The 19,320-nt window shown below is 40.6% G+C and overlaps 2 protein-coding genes across 2 annotated transcripts in view; one reads left to right on the forward strand and one right to left on the reverse strand.

The window, feature by feature from the left end:
• Positions 1 to 19,320, forward strand: part of sin3aa (SIN3 transcription regulator family member Aa) — a 138,037-nt gene that overhangs the window by 106,779 nt on the left and 11,938 nt on the right. The window lies entirely within an intron of this gene.
• The window catches only part of LOC139200865 (AP-3 complex subunit beta-2), a 35,796-nt gene continuing 20,397 nt past the window's right edge, over positions 3,922 to 19,320 (reverse strand). The window contains exons 18-29 of the mRNA XM_070830009.1: positions 16,021 to 16,059; positions 15,221 to 15,335; positions 13,924 to 14,110; positions 13,278 to 13,446; positions 13,068 to 13,155; positions 12,756 to 12,865; positions 11,594 to 11,822; positions 10,534 to 10,618; positions 9,351 to 9,448; positions 7,359 to 7,379; positions 5,500 to 5,638; positions 3,922 to 4,108 (exon numbers count right to left, since the gene is read on the reverse strand). Coding sequence (XP_070686110.1) covers positions 3,922 to 4,108; positions 5,500 to 5,638; positions 7,359 to 7,379; positions 9,351 to 9,448; positions 10,534 to 10,618; positions 11,594 to 11,822; positions 12,756 to 12,865; positions 13,068 to 13,155; positions 13,278 to 13,446; positions 13,924 to 14,110; positions 15,221 to 15,335; positions 16,021 to 16,059 — 1,467 coding nt within the window. The remainder of the gene's footprint in view (positions 4,109 to 5,499; positions 5,639 to 7,358; positions 7,380 to 9,350; positions 9,449 to 10,533; positions 10,619 to 11,593; positions 11,823 to 12,755; positions 12,866 to 13,067; positions 13,156 to 13,277; positions 13,447 to 13,923; positions 14,111 to 15,220; positions 15,336 to 16,020; positions 16,060 to 19,320) is intronic.

A 19,320-nucleotide genomic window follows, 5' to 3' on the forward strand; every position in this document is an offset into this window, starting at 1 on the left:
TCTCTCTGCAGGGATCCTTTCCATAATGCTGTCACACACTTAGAATAACACTCTGAGCCTGAATGAGGTTTCTACAAAGGATTGTAGCTTATGTAACCTACATTTGTAAAAATGGGGCCGTTTTAAAAATACCAGTTATCCTTTAGTAAGTACCGATACAAAAGAATGCAACTTTTTTATGGAAACGTTAAGTATTGAGTGAAAGAACTCAATCTCCCCTGTGACTGATATATTATTGTGGACTGTATGACGTTATTAGACTGGTGGAGCTGGTTTGAACTACTTTATGTTAGATGTTACTGGTTTAATGTGCATTTAAAAGCTCATTTGCTTCAAAACCGTAAATACAGCTGTTCAATAGATGTAGTGGAGTAAAAAGTACAGTATTTTCCTCTGCAATGTGATAAAAGTAGAAGTATAAAGTGGCATTAGATGGAAATATAAAGTAGAAAATTACATTTTTCATGGAAAAGTTTTTCATATCTTGGAATAAAAGGACACACACACACACACACACACACACACACACACACACACACACACACACACACACACACACACACACACACACACACACACACACACACACACACACACACACACACACACACACACACACACACACACACACACACACACACCTCTGTGGTAGAAACACTGAACACTTTACAGCTTCCTTCTTTTTCTATCACCACTCAAAGTGTTTCCTTCAATAACCCCGACAGTGCTGCAGCCCGTCAGACAGAAGACACACGACAAACTGTCTGTATTTTTTATTTGTATAATAAATAAACTTGTAATACTTCAGGACCACATTTCACAACCACACACACAGAGTATGATAAACCATACTTTGGATATTTGATGCAGATAAAACTAATAACCAGACATGAATTATGGTTTGGAGAATAACTATCTGTGAACGCGGCCTCTCTTTCTCAGTAGATTTTACATGAACTCTTTACATTCTTCATCACGACTGTGCTGCAGCGACGGGAGGTGTCAGGTCTTGGTGGTTCGAAAAGCAAGAGGCACAAAAAAAAGAATAAAAGCGCTGCGGCTCAGTTTCCTGCTGTATAACGAGGGCTGAAGTCTGACCGGACTGAACTCCTTTGGTAAAAACACAGCTGGTGCATTTTCAAACAGTGAAAGAAACAAATAAATAAATAGTTTAAGATACCAAACGTGCAGCCAGTGAACACAAAAACAATAAAAGGAGGCCGCAGAGCCTCTGACCTGAAATCTAAATACAATAAAAAGGCATGAAGACGGAGTTGCCAGATAAATGAGATCAAGGCAACGCTCCACTTGAAAATATTTGACATTATCATGTGTCTCAGTCATAATCTACATATATGAGAACTTATTAACTCGACTATTACATTAACAGATCAGATATGAGGCTACATTTTAATCCTAAATAAATAGTTTCAACGTATTTGGGAAACTTTCTGTCTTAGATGTTCAGTAAATATGAGGCTAAAAGCAGCAGCGAGACGGGAAACTACAAACCAAAGAGATCAAATCTGCCTTCCTGCACCTCAAAATCTCACTGCAAACATTTCAAATCTTCTTTGTTTAATCCCATGAAAGCACAGGAGTAAAAAAAAAACAGTGTGTTCTGCTTTTATCTGTTGGTGAGAAAGCAAATTATTTCCCAGAATGTCAAACTATTCCTTCAAATAAAAAAAATAAAAGGGAAGAATCTCCAGTGAACTTGGTGCTGCAGATGTAAACAGATTAGTTGATCAATGAGAATTAATTTATAAGATATTTTGAGTCAATTTAGTTCTTTTTGATTAATTTTTTTAAGCCAAAATGCAACAAAAATACAAAAAAAATCTATGGATCCAGCGTCTCTACTGTAAATATTTGTTTTCTTAATTGTCCATCAAGTCTTTAGAGAGGAAACGGATCAACAAAATGATTATTATTCAGTTATGAAAATAACTTTAAGTTGGTTTTTAAAGATTTTTCCTGCTGCAACATTTACATGATCATCACTTCCTCCTTTCTGGCCGGCGGGCTGATGGTTAATAATGTGCTTCATGATTGTTTATTTTCAAGTCAAGTGTCATTTTGAAAACAGCTGGTTAACGTTTGCCAGGTCAATAATCAATAATCAGCGTCGTCTCACACACACACACACACACACCTTAGCTATAGTAGTACTGTGTAACGTTACTTACAGTAACATTTATACATGTTGGGTTTTTAGAAACGCCCCTCTTGTTGTGATGATCATGTGCACGATGACAGGCGGGCGAGTCCCGGATGAAAACCCCTCTGTACTCCCGGGAGCGCCGAGTTATTGATTAACAACATTTATTGTGCCAGAAAGGAATGATTCAGTTACAGGTAGTAGTTGTCTCAGTCGAGCCTTTCCGCGCTACATTCAAGAACTGACCGCAAAATACTGGATGAGAGGTGACTTCACTGATCGGTGTGTTTTCAGGGACTTTAAGCCTCCAGCGTATAATCTATTATTTACATCTTCAAATAGTCTGACAGCTAACAAGCTTTTAAGAACTTAAATCAATGTGACAGATTTGTGCATCCGCTTGTACTCGGCTCCTTTTTTCTAGAGAAAATAACTATGAAACGGAGCGTTTATTTATTTTCTCATGACCTTCCTCAGCAGACAGTTGGTATCACGTGACCCAAGTGTGTTTAAGTATGATCACATCTTTTATCTTTGACCTCTGACCTCTGACAGAACTAAAACAGTGTTCAAACTCCCAGAAACCTTTGCTTTTTTATCAAATTAAATGCTGGGACTTTCACTGCACTGTAGCTCCGCTGTAACTCTAATGCTCTTGTTCTTTATTTTCTTTTGTATTTAAGTATTTTTTAATGTATTTTAAAATATGAAGACAAGATATTCTTTAATATTTTGTCCTAGAGGTGCAGTGTGTGGGATTTAAGTGGGTCTTTGGGCATAAATCAATATAATATTCCTAATTATGTTTTCTGTCGTGTGCACTGTATACCATGCTGTACCGCCATGTTTCTACAGGAGCCCAGAGGGGACAAACAGAGCCTTTCCTGTTTAAATATTGAAGAGGCAGCTTGGATTTGGTGGCATGGACGCACCAGCTGGAGGCAGGATGTTCATTTAGTAAATTTAAATGTTCCATTTAGACGAAAATAGACGATAAAACAGGTCATGCTACCTGGTGACTAACCAATTAGAGGCGCGTTTTGTAGAGCGAACATCACGTCTGACTCCAAAAAACAAGATGATTATATACAGTCTGTGGTCAAAGATGAAGAGGAGGAAAAAAGAGGAAGAGCGTTTTGTGCTGTGAGAAGATTAAGAACCTAAATACCTAAAAAAGAAGAGTTTCTCCTTCAGGAGTTCAGTTGATTGCAATCTGCCATTAAATCGTTCACACTGCACCTTTAAAGCCTTTTTTATGTCTTACGGTTAAAAGAGTAATAAACTTGTATGAGCTGAGAAAGGCCACAAGACGCAGCTGAAAGCCTCAAAAACATTAAGCTTGTGGACCTTGTGAAAAGAAAATTGAAGGTTTTGAGCACTTGGAAGACGCACAAATCTCTTTTTTTAGTGGATTCTGTTCAATAAATCAAACGGACTTCTCAATGAAGGAACGTGTGTTGTAATTAAAAGGAGTATAGTTTGGGGTAATGACACGTAGGAAGCTTTAGAAGTGAGACAGTCATGTCTGATTGTCAAAACTAAGACGTACGAGCTGTGGCGTTCAGGGAAAACGGGAGTCATTTCTAAAAGTAGAGCGCTCCTGAACCAAACAACAAACTGGAATTAAACATTCTGGAGACTTTCCTCGCCGACGCTGCTATCAGGAGAACGAGGATGAGGAGGGGATGCTACACGTGTGACGAGTCTTATACGTTGAGTGGCGTGTCGGAGAGCGAAGGGCGAAGAGCGAAGGCGGAGCGTCACTGCGTCAGAGCCAGGAGGATGTCCTTCACCAGCATGGTCCCGATCACCATCTTCTCGCAGTTGACCGTCAGCTGGGCGGCTCCCTCCTCCCTGGTCGCCACGGTGACCAACACCAAGCTGCCGCTGGTCACCGTCCTGCCGGCGAACCTGTGGACAGGATGAGCGGGAGGAGGAACAGGAGGACTGAGGTCAAAGCAGCAAAGGTCGGAAGTAAAGACGAAGCCACAGAATAAAAGAGGAGACAGGAGCGCGTTAATCAGCAGGTTTTTGGTTCAAATGAAGACAATGTGAGGAACCAGCTGGTGATCAGCTGATCACCGTGACAACAACACTGATCCTAAATGCCTCATTAACTCATCCGTGATGTGTTCAAAGACCACAGTATACATTTTAGTCATTTAAGCCTCTTCTGTTTATTCTGTGTTAAAAAATGAACTTAATATCAGGAGGGTGGTTTACTGGACTGAATCATTATCTTAGTCACCCATCTTATTTTTCTATTGGTAAACTGATGTCCATTATATTTCAATTTAATCTAATTTAATCCAGATTTATTTAATTTTATTCTGTTTAATTTAGACTAATGATGTTTTTACTCATGAGTGTTATTTATGTGTCTGTTTTAGTTGTGTTTACTTGTGTCTAACGTCTTATCTTCCACATTGTTTTGTGGCTACAGTCTCTCACGTTGTGCTTCTATCTGGAATTAAATGTCTTGTATAAATACAGTTCTGCTTAACAAATCTGAATAAACATCAGATTTTGTAACTTGTGGAGGTCAAACCTGCAGAATCAGTCTGACAAACGTATCACGGAGGGAAGAATAATCCATCTTCAAACAGAGGAGGGAATTCTTGACTATTGTAATAATTACTTGTTTTTTTTAGCAAAAACAGACAGAAGATACATTTTGTCCGTGTGATGTTTTTGAAATGTGTGAAACCATTGCAGTGATCAGCCAGACGGGGGCGCTATAATCAAACGCCAAAATGTCTGAAGGGCGGTTTTTAGAGACACAAACACTGTGAACTACTACTACTAATAATAATAATACTAGAACAAATGTTTCACATCTACCCCTGAATCAGAATTAAACAAATAAAATTATAATAATCACGACAACACAAATTAGACGTTGGAAATAATAGTGTGCTACAATTAGTAAAAAATATTCTTAAGAAGATTTAAGAGGTGATATTGTTACATTTGGTGTACATGCATTTTATTTTATTGTAACTACTTTTTAAGTTTTCATTATATTCTCTCTTAACTGATTCAAGTCTGGTTTGTATTGTTAGTGTTTTGAATGTCGTCCTCTGTATCTGTGTGAAGACTTTGTGTTTGAAACGTGCAATAGAAATAAAGCTGCCTCACGTGCTTTCTTTTTTTTAAAAATGGGTGAACCAACCCTTTAAAGCTGCCCCACATCATCTCATCGATAGATTAGGATTCAAACCTGAGATGTGTGAACAGGATCTTGGATGACTTTTGAAGCTATGATGCATCATTTCCCCCCTCAGACAGCAGACAGTTCATTCTCTGGATCATCATTTACATTATTTGACTCCTCTCACCTGCACTCTTTATCCGAGCCGCAGGGGACTCTGCTGAGGTTGGCGGCGGTGGTCACCCTCTGGACGATGGCATGTTCGTTCCGGCACTTCACGTCCAGAGTTAGCTTCTCCGTGATCTCGTTCATACCCATCAGCTGACCTGTAGAGGAGCGAGAGGAGCGCCGGTCAAACTGGAAAGCTCTCAAGTCGGCAGCGGCTTATTTTGGCAGCATAAAATGCAAAGCGGTTATTATTAATCCCACGATACACAACGGGGTGCTGCTTGTACAGAATCAGTACTGTGCTGTTTTAAATCAGATATTTTCCAGCTACAGACATATACAGTATTCTACACAGATACTGTATATATATATATTTCTACACAGGCGTCTGGTACAGTCCTTCAGGGGATTGATGTGATATCAAATACATCAATACTTCAAATACGATGCCGAAACTTAAACTGGAATGCACTGATGCTTCCCACTGAACACAGCAGAGGACCGACTCAGTTCTCTTGGTGAATTCAAAGCAATGAAAGAGGCAGATTTGTGCACTAAAGGCCAAATTCAATGTCTTTTGAGAGTAGTTTCTAAGTATTTAAGCAGTTTCTCTCTCAGAACTAGGACTGATTTTGGAGGTTTGTATGAATAAAAAATGCCGTCTGATTGAATATCTGGCGAAATTTGGTGGAAAAATAAGAGCTTTCCTGTCATTTCAGATCCAGCCGCCTCCTCACGTCACCTGGATGATCCCCTATCTGACACTTGCACTGCTGCCCCTCTGCTCGTCCCCTTTTGGGATAAATCTGCCTTCTTCTGACCACCAGTCAACCTAAACTTTTACCTGATCTGCTCATCTTTTTTTTTATGTCTTCTTTGAACTGTAGGCACAGCAATGTGCAGATATTATTTTGGGCTCAGGCGCAAAATCTGTGATTGGTATTTATCAGTTTTCTCACATTTTATAGAATGAACCAGCAGTTCCTAACCTGAAGGGTCGGGACCCGACATAAGATAAATCTGAGGGGTCGAGAAATTATTAACATGAGCAGAAAAATCCATTTCAACTACACGATCTAAAATTTTATTCTGACTTAAATTTGTGAGTGAATCATTGTATAATTTTGCATATTCAGGCCTTTAGGAAATTATTCAAACATTGAGGCAAACGTTAGGCTGTATGAATTAAACTTGAAATATGTCTATGCAGATACAATCGGCATATCCTACGACACCCTCTTTCCTTAGACCCTTTAACTTTGAAAGTAGAACAAATGTTGTTTTAAGGGGTCCTCAGCCAAAAAGGAAATCAATGGACTATAAGAACAATCAACTAATCAAAGCGTAATCAGCTAATGCATCGCGGCTGGAAAAAAAAAAAAGCTCTTATTCTTCAACCAAATCTGTCTTTTGATCTCATTCAGACATAAAAATGCTTTGCGACCGCTGCAGCACTTCAGATTCCCAACATGGCCGGTGGCTATCAGCCGCCTGCAGGTGACAGAAACGTGAGCGGTGGTGCACAGGATCCGAGTGCTGAGCCTGGCGCGTTCACTTTGTGTTCACGTGGTGCTTGTAGAGCGAGTCGGGATCAGTGGATGAGCATTTCCAGACATTCCCGGCGTAGCAGAGTGTGAGCGGCCTTAAGAAGATGCAGGTTAGTACGGGTGAGTCTGTCTGTGCAGCTACAGACCTGGAGATGCACTTAAGTGTTGATTACCCAGGCAGGAGTGGAGGGGGGGGTGGGGGAGGGTCAGCCAGGGGCGTTACAGGAGGAAGGAGGAGGAAGAGGAGGGCAGTGGGGGTGTGTGTGTGAGGTAGAGGTTGGCAGGTGGGCACACAGATGGCTGGGAGAAACAAGTCTATAAGCCAACTTACCTAGACTCTGTAATAGCGTCTCTATTGGTGACAGTACAGAGAGGGAGGAACCATGGATATGACACATGTTTAAAGAGTCACTATGGGTTCGTCAGAGCTCAGAACTCGCTCAGTGTTAGTCAGGATGGGACATGAACACTACACAACAGAAACATGCTGGTACTTGGTGTCTGTAGCTGCTCTAACAAACATTTGAGTTTTAATATTGTATTTTATTTAGGAGTGGTCGGACTCCTCTCCCCAGTCTGTCCCAATGCCCACACTTGCAGTCTTAAATCACTTCCCTCGTCGTAAATATACCGACACACAAATAAACAAACACTGAGGTCGGAGAGCACGACGCCTCTCTGATTTTAAAAGCCCAAGAGTCCCGCATGTTGTCATCAGATTAAATGTAGATGTAGCTGTGCAGTATGTCAGGGATAATGTACAGCGAGGCGGTCACAACGGCAGGAAATTAAAGATCTGTGCACATTTAACATTTCATTCACATGGACTCAGGCAGACGGCAGAGGGACAACACCTTCTGGGCGGTAAAGGGGAAAACGTGCAAACAGTCCGTGGGAGTGACGGGACGGCAAAACAACACATGCATGATAATATGTTGCTATGGTGACGTCGTATTTGCACCTGGGTGTAAATAGCCAGTGTGGGTATTTTATGTTTAATGTTCACTGCCTTTTATATCTGTATATTTGTATTTGACTTATTTTTCTAACCCAAACCATCATTTCACAACAACACAATACAGTGAAACGTCGGCCTGAATCCACGTGAACGCAAAATAAAACTGGTTATCTGGTGGAAATGTTCTCATACTGATGATTATGCCAGATTTCCTTTCTTCTATTTCTTCTCCTCCCTTCATATCCGATGTTTCTGGATCGACTTAATTACTCCTCCGAGCAGGCTTTTCACCATCATCTGAATGTAACTGTAGTACTGAAAGTTTCCTCCTGTGAGCTCGACTGAGTCGTGCATTCACGCGAGCTACTTCAGGGCCTCGTTACCGTCGACGAAGTGTGCTCCAGTGACCTCCGATACACTGGACGCACTGCGGTTATTACCGGGAATGTGACAAATACCTTAAGTAACCTCAAGTGTGGGTATTGAGACGGACGCTTAGTTCCCTGCACCGGTGTCAGTTCTTTCTCCAGATCAAACTATCGTGCAGCAAAGGCGATAAAACCAAAAACACCATCATGCTGCACTGTTGATAATAATATTATTCATGTGACTGTTAATCTACTATTGGACAATTATTAAATAAAAGATTGTTTCATTCTAAAATTATTCTAATGCAACTCTGAATGTAAGAGTTGCAGCTAAGTGTTTCTCTACATTCACACTTTACTTACTTACAGGTGTCGTATTGATTTCAAGCTAAAACGTTTGCACTTGACATAAAAAGTGTCTACAGTTGATATCACAGGGACAAAATCTTAAAATAAACGCTGATGACGACAAGAACAGAAAAGATAACAGTGATTTTATTCTCCCCAACTGTAAACTGTATTTTCAGAGCACAGTTTTAAAGCTGTTTCCTCTTCATTTGATCTCGTTACAGTTATGTTGCCTTATTGAATGTGGACTGTCGATCAATAAAAGGCGCAGCAGGTTTTCTGGAGTGATATTTGACCCTTTAACACCACCATGTATTTACTGTGGATGTATACCTACGATCTGATCTCAGGATAATTATGGGCATGAAGAGATTGCTAAAGAAACAGAAGTTGCTCTTTTGTCACATTAAACCTGAACAAAATCCCAGTTAAACACATGATTTAGGATGAATATCTCTCTATGATGCTGTTGACTGTGAACCAGAGGGCAAGTGGAGAGTGGAAAAATTGACCTTTAGCATGAGATTACAGTTTGATCAGTGTGGAAAATACAGGAAAAATGATGTTTTAATATAGTGACGGTAAAGTCATAGTGTTTTTATATTCTATGTTCCTTATTAAAATTCTTTTATTTCATTTTGTCACTCACCTTGTTCCTTTTTAAACTCATTCTCCGTCAGGAAGACAGGCCTCATCAGCTCCCCAACCGGCGGCTGAATGGAAACGAAGAACTTCCTGGTGTGAGTGCTGAAAACGGAGAGAGAGCAGCAGCTTAAGGGAACGTGGGAATTTCTGAACTTATATTCAAGGTGAAGTTTGTGTGAATTAAAAAAAAAAATATAGTTTTACATATTTTGGGTTTGAAATGACGGTAGGAAAAGTTTTGGAAATGACAAATTGTGTGCTTGTTTTTTCGCACAGACAAGCTCAGATTGTTATTCAGTGTGTCTGACAACATTATGGAAAAGATGCCTGGAGAGATAGACCTGTAAAATCTGTTTTATTTAACTACAAACAGCCGTTATATCGCTCAATTCAAACACACCAGACTCCATTGATAAAAACAGTAATTTTACCATGCACAACTTGGGAGCTTCTACTCTACCACTGCATCAAGCGGTTAGTTTGATTATGTTATTGTGTGTTGCTTAAATATTGTGTTTGATCTGAATGAACCCTTAAATATACCAAAGTCACACAACAATGCAAACACACCAACTGACAAAGGCAGTGCCAGATGAGCAGCTCCTGCGTTCTGTGAGGTAAAACGACTGCTTTTGTGAGTGGAGTCTGGTGGGTTTGACGTCACAGATGAAACAAAAAGGATCTTACAGGTCTCTCTCTGTGGGGATCCAATATCAATTAATTTCAAATAACAATCTCAGCCTGTCAGTCTATCAGTGGCAGAAACAAGCACTTACAGTGGATGAACTTTGTCGGCTTGATTGCCCCAAAAGATAAAGTTACATCTATTGTAGCTCATTCGCTGCCGTCTCAGGTGATCTACTGAACCAGTTACAAAGCTTTTTGTACCTTCCAGTTATTTAGACACCAAATATGTTTGAAAAAAAATAGGACCCAAGTTTAAAAACACCAAAGCTCTATTTTGATACTGCTGTATTTGTTTCCTCAGTGCTGCACCAATCCTAGTGGGATTAAATATCCCACAATCACTATTGTGAGTTTATGACAACATATTTACAATAACATAACAGTGAGTGTAATTTCACAACTCATGAGAAATTAGTTCAAGGCAGCATCAGCTGTGTTTCTGTTCCCATGCTGAACGGTGACGAGAGGACAGCAGGGCGTTCAGACGCAGCGAGTCTCACCACAGCTGGAAGTTCGCCGCCTGTGTCGAGTCACAGAAATCGATGCCCATCACAGCTGTGCCCGTCTCTCCTGCTGGCAGCAGCTCTGTCGACACACGAGAAGCAAGCAGAGCCCTTCAATCAGGACCTCAGCTACTTTGAAGTGAGATTACACATTCGTCCTCCACTGGAGACCGCGTCCCAAATCCATTACTACACAACAACTCCCAGCAGGCTCTGCATATGTGCTGTGATCAATACAGAGACAATCTAAAGAATACTCTAGCAGGTCAATAGTGATTTGAGCAGGAAAGAAAAAAAGAAATGAAAGAGAATGAAATAAATTGTGAATGCTGGCGAGACAGCTAACAAATAATAATAATAATGGTTAGAACGACATTTTGCTTTCTGCTTTTTTAGTTCCACAGTTGCAGTTTGATTTTCCTATTAATATATATATATATATTAATATTAATATAGTTGCACTATAAGAATTAGTGAATTGTACGTACAATGCTGCGTACAATTAGCGTGCAGTTGGGAAATGGGACACAACACTATAAATATTTTTACAAAATTCTCAAATATAGACCCTGAGCATGTATATTCATCCAATCCTATTTCTATAAATGTAATTTGTATTCATATGGTTGCCTCTCTCCCATTCACCTGTGTTTTATATTCTTTCCTGTTTTATTTTGCTCTGAATGTCTCACTTTGATCTACACTTTTGCCTTTAAATGCTTATTTCTCTGCTTATTTTTTCTGTAGACTTTTCATCCTGACAGCTCCTGGACAGATTGCCATTAAATATTCACACTCAGAGAGTCTTCGTGGTCTCTGTCATCATTATAACGACCAAATTTCAACTTGTGCAGCAGGAATACAGAAGAGAAATCTTTGTGTTTTATTCTAGCGCTGCCCTAAACCCACTTCTGGTAAAGCTCTAACAACATCATCAGCACATCAACAGGCTTCGTACTGGGGCGTATAAATAACGTTTGATCTTCTGGGGCTCCTCGGTTCGTGTTTTTTGTGCCAACAAAAGGGCGGCGATGAAAACCACCGGCCCGTCGCTCACCGATCTCAGGAAACTCTTTGACCCTCATCCCGGACTGGAGCTTCACGTCCTCCATGTGCAGGTTCTTGGTGTCGGAGGTGGCGTTGTTGGTGAACTGCACCTGCACCGCCACCATGTTGGCATCGGGGCTGAACGGCTGCCGGCTGAAGCAGTACTCCACCGACAGACCCTCGCCCGTGATCCGGTGCAGGAGCTCGTAGCTCTTCAGGGCGCTGGAGGGAGTGATGGTCTGCAGACAGAGGAGGAGAACAACGATCATTGATCCTGAGACCGTTTATACGAGTTACTTCTCAGAAAGGTCTGATATGACGTTAATTTGTTAGGAATCATAAAGAGCTACAGATTTTAACATCTTTAGGGTTTAATATGTTTTTAATGTATGTTAAGGCGCCGTAAGACCGAAAAGAGGACTATTTTTCATTTAAACAACGGCTCTAAAGCTATGAAGACACTTTCTTGAGGATCACACAAATACCAAAAGGCGGCCGTGTTTTTACCATCAGGACCCCTCGGCTGCTGAGCGACCTGCCTGACGACAAAACGTTTGCAGACTCAGTAACTTCTTTTAAATCGCTTCTTAAAACCCTTTGATAGATTTGTTTTTATGTGACGTCGTCTTTTTCACGTCTCTTTATGTCTTTTTTACTCATTTTCTTTTACCTTAACTTTATTTTCTAATGTTTTCTTTTATTTGTATGTATTTACATTTCATAATCTTTTAATGTCTTATTTCTTCTCTCGTCCTCTTTCTAATGTTTTTGTCCTTTTCTACTCTCCTGTTTCAAATTTATCTTAAATCTCTGTAATCTCTGTTTTTAAAAAGGTGCTGCACAACAAAAAGTTATTATACACAGAAAAACATCTTTTTCACATTTGTACCTTTTGCTGTTGCCGTCGCTCATCACCTCATATTATATTTGCAGTATATATAGATATAGATCTTCATATATCTCTATTTTTCAGAGAATTTCATACAAGTGTATTTGTACTGGAGTGATTATAAACCTTGAATTTTGAATGTGACACCAGCAGACTCCACTCCTGCTCGCTTTCCTTTAGACTCAGCCAGGTACCGTCTCCTCCACAATCTTTTTCTTTCATGAATATGACTAATAGGGTGAAGAAAGCCACCAGGAGGACGGGAGACGTGTGAAGTACTTACTGCCGGAGAGAGAACGGTGTCAGACAAAGACAGTCCCTCCAGGTCGGTCACGAGGCTGTTGGACAGGAAGGTGTTGACGGGTGTGACTTGAGGGGAGGGAGCAGGTTCAACTGGGAGACGACAGAAGAGAGTGCAGAGAGAGTCAGACCTGACTGCATTCATTTACTTTTTACATTATCTCTTCAGGAAACTTTTTTTTAATTTTTTTTTATAGTTCCCCGACTACCAGAAGAGTCGGTTATCGTTAATGTGATTTTTAAGAATATTCACATGGTTTCACAGTTTGCAGGCAGCACAGATGAAAAAACTCACAGTCGTCGAGGTCGAGCAGAGACATTTCTGTCTTCTCTTTCTTGCTCTCTTTCTTAACAGGCTTAGAAGGAGGTTTGGATTCAGGTGCCTGGAGGGAGATGAAAGAAAACCGACGTGAATATGTTACCACGTGCAGGTGAGGGGGCAGTCTGAATACAGGAAAGTTTGGCTTTTAGGGCGTTTTTGTGGTCGTGGACATGTCATCAGCACCTTTTTCTTCTTTTTCACTTCTGCCTCGGACTCAGACTCTTCGGACTCCGACTGGCTGCTTTCAGACTCACTCTCCTCCTCCTCCTCCTCAGATTCAGACTCTGACTCGCTCTTGCGTTGCTTGCTCTTCCTCTCGTGCTTCCTCTCTTCTTCTTCACTGCTCTGCTCGCTGGCACAGAAAGCAAAGTTCCCATTAGCATCCATGAGTCATTGTTATATCTTATTTTAATCTGTGAAATGGGCTGCACGAGAGGAGGCAAACTTTGAGGCAATTAAGAAATATTCAAATCAAAATTTCAGAAAAGGTGGCACCACTGGGAGTATAAATAAAGTTTATCATCATCAAGTTTGTTTTAATTTGATTTTCTTAAATGATCTATAAACCATATACTGTGGAAAAAGCTAGAATAGAGAGATCAGCAGATAAAACTGTGAATATGAATATGATAAGTTGTTGTAACTGAAATAAAAGATAAAAAGCAAAAGAATAAAATTCTAGCATGCTAAAAACTCAAGATATTTGGCTCAGGACTTTAGGATGGATTTAATAAACCTAAGCACAACATGTGGAATCATAAATTTAGTGCTACAGATATGAAGATCTAAACTGATCAGAAGTGTCCATAATAACACAAACATCTTCTACCTTTCACTTTCTTGCACTGGCTTCTTTAATTCTTTCTTTTTCTTCTTCTTGTCCTTTTCCTCCTCCTCCTCATCCTCCTCCTCTTCCTCAGACTCGGAGCCTTCCTCGCTCTCCTCGCTCTCTGATGCCGACCGGCTCTCCTCGCTCCGGACGCTGCCGGTCTCCGAGCCGCTGGCAGAGTCCGACTCTGGAGGGTTAGAGGTCGGGGTTTAGTCAGAGGACAGGGACATAAACACACGTTTTCAACTCCTCATTCAAAAGAATCGAGGTCGAACTCACTCAGGTGTCAAAACTAAAGTAACTTACTGATTTGTGCATCATTCACCAATGAAGAAAATCTAATTCTTATTATCCCTGTATTACCGACGCCCCTGATTACGCAGCATCACTGATATTACCAGATTACCAGATTTACTGACTCTAAGGTCGTACCTGAAGCACACACACAACAAAGATGGTCCATTTTTCCACCATGTTTGTTTTTAATAATGGATAACTTCTTAAAACTTAAAATTAAAAGTATAAAAGCAGGTCGAGGGTTTTCTCCTTTCACTCATTGAAGCTCGGTTTTCTTCTCGTTTCAAATTGAGTACACTAAAGATTATGGAAAGACCAACCCCAAAAACCTCTGACCTTCTCAATTAGGATACAGATTTTTAGTCACGACTAAAGTACCAAACTAGTAGGACTTCAGTTAATAGTAAGTGTCCATTAAAAAGGGTTAAAGCTGGTGATATTCTACACTGCAAATTTCCTACTGTAAACTAATCCCATGAAAAGACTCAAAACAACAATTAATTGATCTTTTTTTGTTTGTGCAGCAAGCAGTTTTTCAGAGCAGCAAATGTGTATAAATCTGTTAAAATAATCCCAAACAAGCCTTTTTTTAAAAAATAAAACAATAGCAGGAGCCAGTGAGTTTGGGGCTGAGAGCCTCAGATCAGGAAGCACTGACAGACTACAGACTAACAGTTATCCAGGTTATAGTTTTATGAGTAAATGGTAACGTGTATATAATGCGTATTTAACATTTTTGCATTTATATGTGTGTTTATTTTGTTAATCATCCTCTTATGTAGTTTATCTCATTGTTTTATTTCATGTGCAGCTCTTTGAGACAAACCTCGTGACACATTATTACTTTTGGAGGATTTTTTCACAATAAGAACGACACTGAATAAACACAGCTTTGTCCTCAAATGCACGTTGATTTTGTCTCTGAATCTCATGCTCACACACACGGACACATCCGCGGTGGACACTACTCGTCTGACCACCAGCAGCCCCCTAAAGTTACCACTGTCGGCTGACTCCGTCGGCCCGGACTCGCCCTCCGAGTCAGAGTAGAACGGCTTCTCGACTTTCTTCTCCTTCCTCTTCTCTCGGCTGCTGCATTTGGTCCATTCAGGCACCTGGCGGAGGAAGCAGGGTTCAAACAGTGAGCTGTCAGCTCTGCCTCTGTGACAGTCCCCTCAGACAGAAGCAGAGACGTGGGCAGATTACAGTAGCGTGGCCATGAATGCCTCTGCCTGGGCGTGATGCAGCCAAATGAAGCCAGCCATCAGATCCTTTTAGATCTGACAGTCGGAGAACAGATTCAGAACAGACACTGATGCTTGTATGGAGTTTTTTTTTTTGGTTGTGCAGATAGATGTCAGCACCAGGTGATGCCTTCATGACCAGTTGCAGAAATGGTTCTTTTATATATATAGGGAGCAGTTCCATTAAGAGAAGTGATGTCTTTGAGGAGTGGCGACTATCCTCCCACACTGTCTGCCTCGCTCTTTCTGTGACCAAACTCATTAACTAGAGCCATCAGCTAATAAGTCTGGACATCTCCAACCCACATTTAAAACCCACAAGGCTGCTAATGCATCCCGACGTGTCAGAGGGCCGCACGGCCTGCTAAAAGAATCACTTCTTTAATGGTAGAGACCGAGGAACAGGGTGCTGTGTTTCAAGTAGCTTTGGCTGAGCTAAGCACAGGACAGCGACTACGATAAGGCGGGGGGGGGGGATTGTTAAAAAGCACTCGGGTTTTGCCGCTATATGGGTAGAGGCTCAAGTAGGTGGGCTCTTTGCCGCTAACTGACTCACACTCGTTAATGTTGTGACTCTTTCAAGCAGCGTAAAAACCTGGCAGATGTAGAAAAGAAAAAGATCGGGATGGAGGTGAGAAAAGGAAAAAGGAAGGAAAAGATTACAGAAAAAAGTCAAGAAAGCAAGAGAAATAGGCACAGGAAGGTTTTCCGGGTCTAAAAAGAAGACGTGTGAGAACAGTTTCTGATATCACAGAGACATTAAACCCCAAATTTCATCACAGTATACTTATTAACCACAATATCTGGCAATTAGGTAGCTAATAAAATAGCTTTTTTCCCGGATATTATCAATACACTCCAATATAACGTAATTATACTGTATGTTATTAAAAATATACTTAAATAAATAAATAAAAAGTCAACATTAACATTCATTACTGACTTATACATAAAGCAATACACGACAACGTATTCAGTATAAATGTCTCCATCAGAGATGATGTGTGATGTTGAACTAGCATGGATTAAAATGAACTAATGAGGAGTGAAACAGGTGGGACAGGAGAAGGGAGGCCGTCATGGAGCAACAAGTCTCATCACTCACAACCACAACAACAACATTTGTGACACACGAGTCACAAATTTCACGAGAGACCAGTTTAGGTGCAGAAGAAGAAACGGTGCCTGGAAAAACGAGCTCCAGCCGAGGTCCACTTACTCACGTGTTTTGGGGGATTTTGGTGGCACTGCATGCTAAAAAAGTATATACATTTACCCACTGATGGCTATAAAATATCCTGTGATTAATCCATTCACTGACCAAACTGTCCAAGGGCACTACTGGCATGAACACATAAAGGAACAATGTATAATCAACAAGGAAGAATTATTCGAGGACTAACATCAAAGACAGGCAGCGAACCGAGGACACTTCAACAGGTCAGGGGATCAAACTGCCAGCCCTGAGATTAGTGGGCAAGAGTTTATAATCAGAAGCCTGAGAATAAAACTAAACAGACTTTATTGTAAGAATTCTGGCTTTAAACTCAGAATTATGAGAATAAAAATCTGAACTCAAATAAATCTGTCAAATGTGGCCTCTTCTGTATGAAACCACAGCAGTTAAAACTATTTTTATGAACACATGTAGGACTTTTTGTCCTTGATGTCTTAAAAGTAAGTGTAAATAAGTGAGTAAGTGGCCGTTGAGTGGATAGATTTTTTCAAAGATGCATAAGGGTCAAATGTGTCATAAAAAGTGCTCATAGTAAAAGGAAAAATTATATAATATGATGGAAAGCTTGAACATCTAAAAAGCCCTTTGATTGCTGATGAACACCATGGGATGTGGTCGAAAGCTCCAAGACAGGCAAGTAAGTGGACCTTGATTTGAGACTGAAGTAGGAAAATGAGCCGTCGAGCTCAACTGTCTAATCCCTGGCGCTCAGCTCTTACATTACATCTTCAACTCTACACTTTTAATTTCTTTAAAGAGGATGAAGAACTCTCCCTTTCCACTCGGGACAAAGATGGCCGTCACATTTATCCTCTATTAATCTGCACTGAGGAGTAAAATCTCATTAATCTTTTTTTTTTTTTAAACTCGGCTATCATCACTTACTACATCATGGCGAGCAGAGAGAGATTACAGGAGGAAAGAGAGAGCACAGTCATCAAAACAAACACCACTGCACTCCCAAACCGAGCGGGGTAGAGGGTCGGGGGTGTGGGGGGGGCACCTCTCGCCAGTCTCCCAGCAAGCCGATCCGCCCCTCGCTGGTGTTAATCACTTCCTCTATCTGTGGAGATGCATAATGTGCAGAGGGAGAGCCTGTCAGAGAGGTCGGGGCCTCTTTAGCCACAACATGAGTGGATGTAATGGGACGCTCAGTTTGATAATGACCCTTTAACTGCAAATCACATCTATTATAAAATCACCACTGAGCTTTTTTCAAAACGTATTCGAAGGTTTTAGACCGTTTTAGGCTGAAGTCCTCATTGTTTTCCACTCATTTTAATACAGGCAGAGACTTAACGTCTCACAGCCCCGTCAGATGAGACACTAACCACTGTGTCTGAATGGGTTATTATAAATATTCTAATTATGCTACTTTCATGCTCTTAATTATAAACTTAGTCTTTTTTTCAGTAGGTTTGGTCAAGTTTGCATCTGTTTCAAGGTCCTGCTGCTGAAATGCATGTTACTGTTAAATAAAGTCTCAATTTTAGCTACAAATTTTAAGTATGAAAAACACCTGCTGAGATCCGGACCAGACCTGTCCGCCTCTCCAAACACCCAAATCAAATATCTACTTAAACCAGATATCATATTAATAAAATGTAACATGATTTAGCAGTTGAGTGGCCTAAAATTATGTAACTTTGGTTGGTAATTTAGAGGACTTTGAAGGAAAAGTTGGTACATTTTTCCAGTTTGCAAACTGTAAGCAAACACCAAAACATGGCGAGTTTGTTTAGTCAGGCATAGAAAGGGTTCACAATGACGCGTGAGACCTTAAAATGGCGTCACAGGCGAATACAATTTGATCCCTGCCAGACCTAAACACAAGTAGTAAAACTGGGGTAGGGCATTGCAAACCTAATTTCACTTGCAAGGCATTTTCAGAAAATCAAGCAGATGTCGGAGCTACTTTGAATGCAGCTACAAGTTCCATCTCAAGTTTCAACTCTCTGCAAAGGAAACAAATATCTGCCTTAAAGGGAGGGAATCAAATAAGTTAGTGATTTAAATGCTTTGGAAAAAGTTATGCAACTTATTCAGCAGGGGAAACGTACTAAGCTCCTGGTACGATCTCTTACAAGTCTCCTGTGCACCGTCTGTCAAATCAGAATAAAACTCAATGCACCTGAGGCCTCATCTTGAAATCTGCACCACGTGTGGCGGGTTAACACTGAGCTGCGACTAAAACTAAATCTACACTATAACAACAACAACAACAACAAATATGACGACAACATCAAGCCTTGAGGTCACTCCTGGAGTTTAAAATCAAGCGGTTTTATGAGTCAAGTCTTGATTTTGACAAAGGAGTGACTCAAGTTTTGATTTCACGTCTTCATTTACATCACATTGTTGGTTATGAACCGATGGCACATGGAGTGGATGGCATGGAGAGGAAGAGGAGGGAGTCCGGTGAGCTGGGATGTTGCTCTACAGACGAGTGGACTGTGTCCTCAAATTAAACTTTGTTCGGCTGTAGTCCACTAGAGTATAGTCTGTGGTTCTGCATGAAAATTTGGGGAATAATTAGATGTAGATTGAATATATTGATAGCAGACGCATAAAATCTGCAAAAAACCATTGGTATTCTTGCAGATAATCCCCCCTCTTAGG

The sequence above is a fragment of the Pempheris klunzingeri genome, chromosome 5 (assembly GCF_042242105.1).
Source record: "Pempheris klunzingeri isolate RE-2024b chromosome 5, fPemKlu1.hap1, whole genome shotgun sequence".
NCBI classification, from domain to species: Eukaryota; Metazoa; Chordata; class Actinopteri; order Acropomatiformes; family Pempheridae; genus Pempheris; species Pempheris klunzingeri.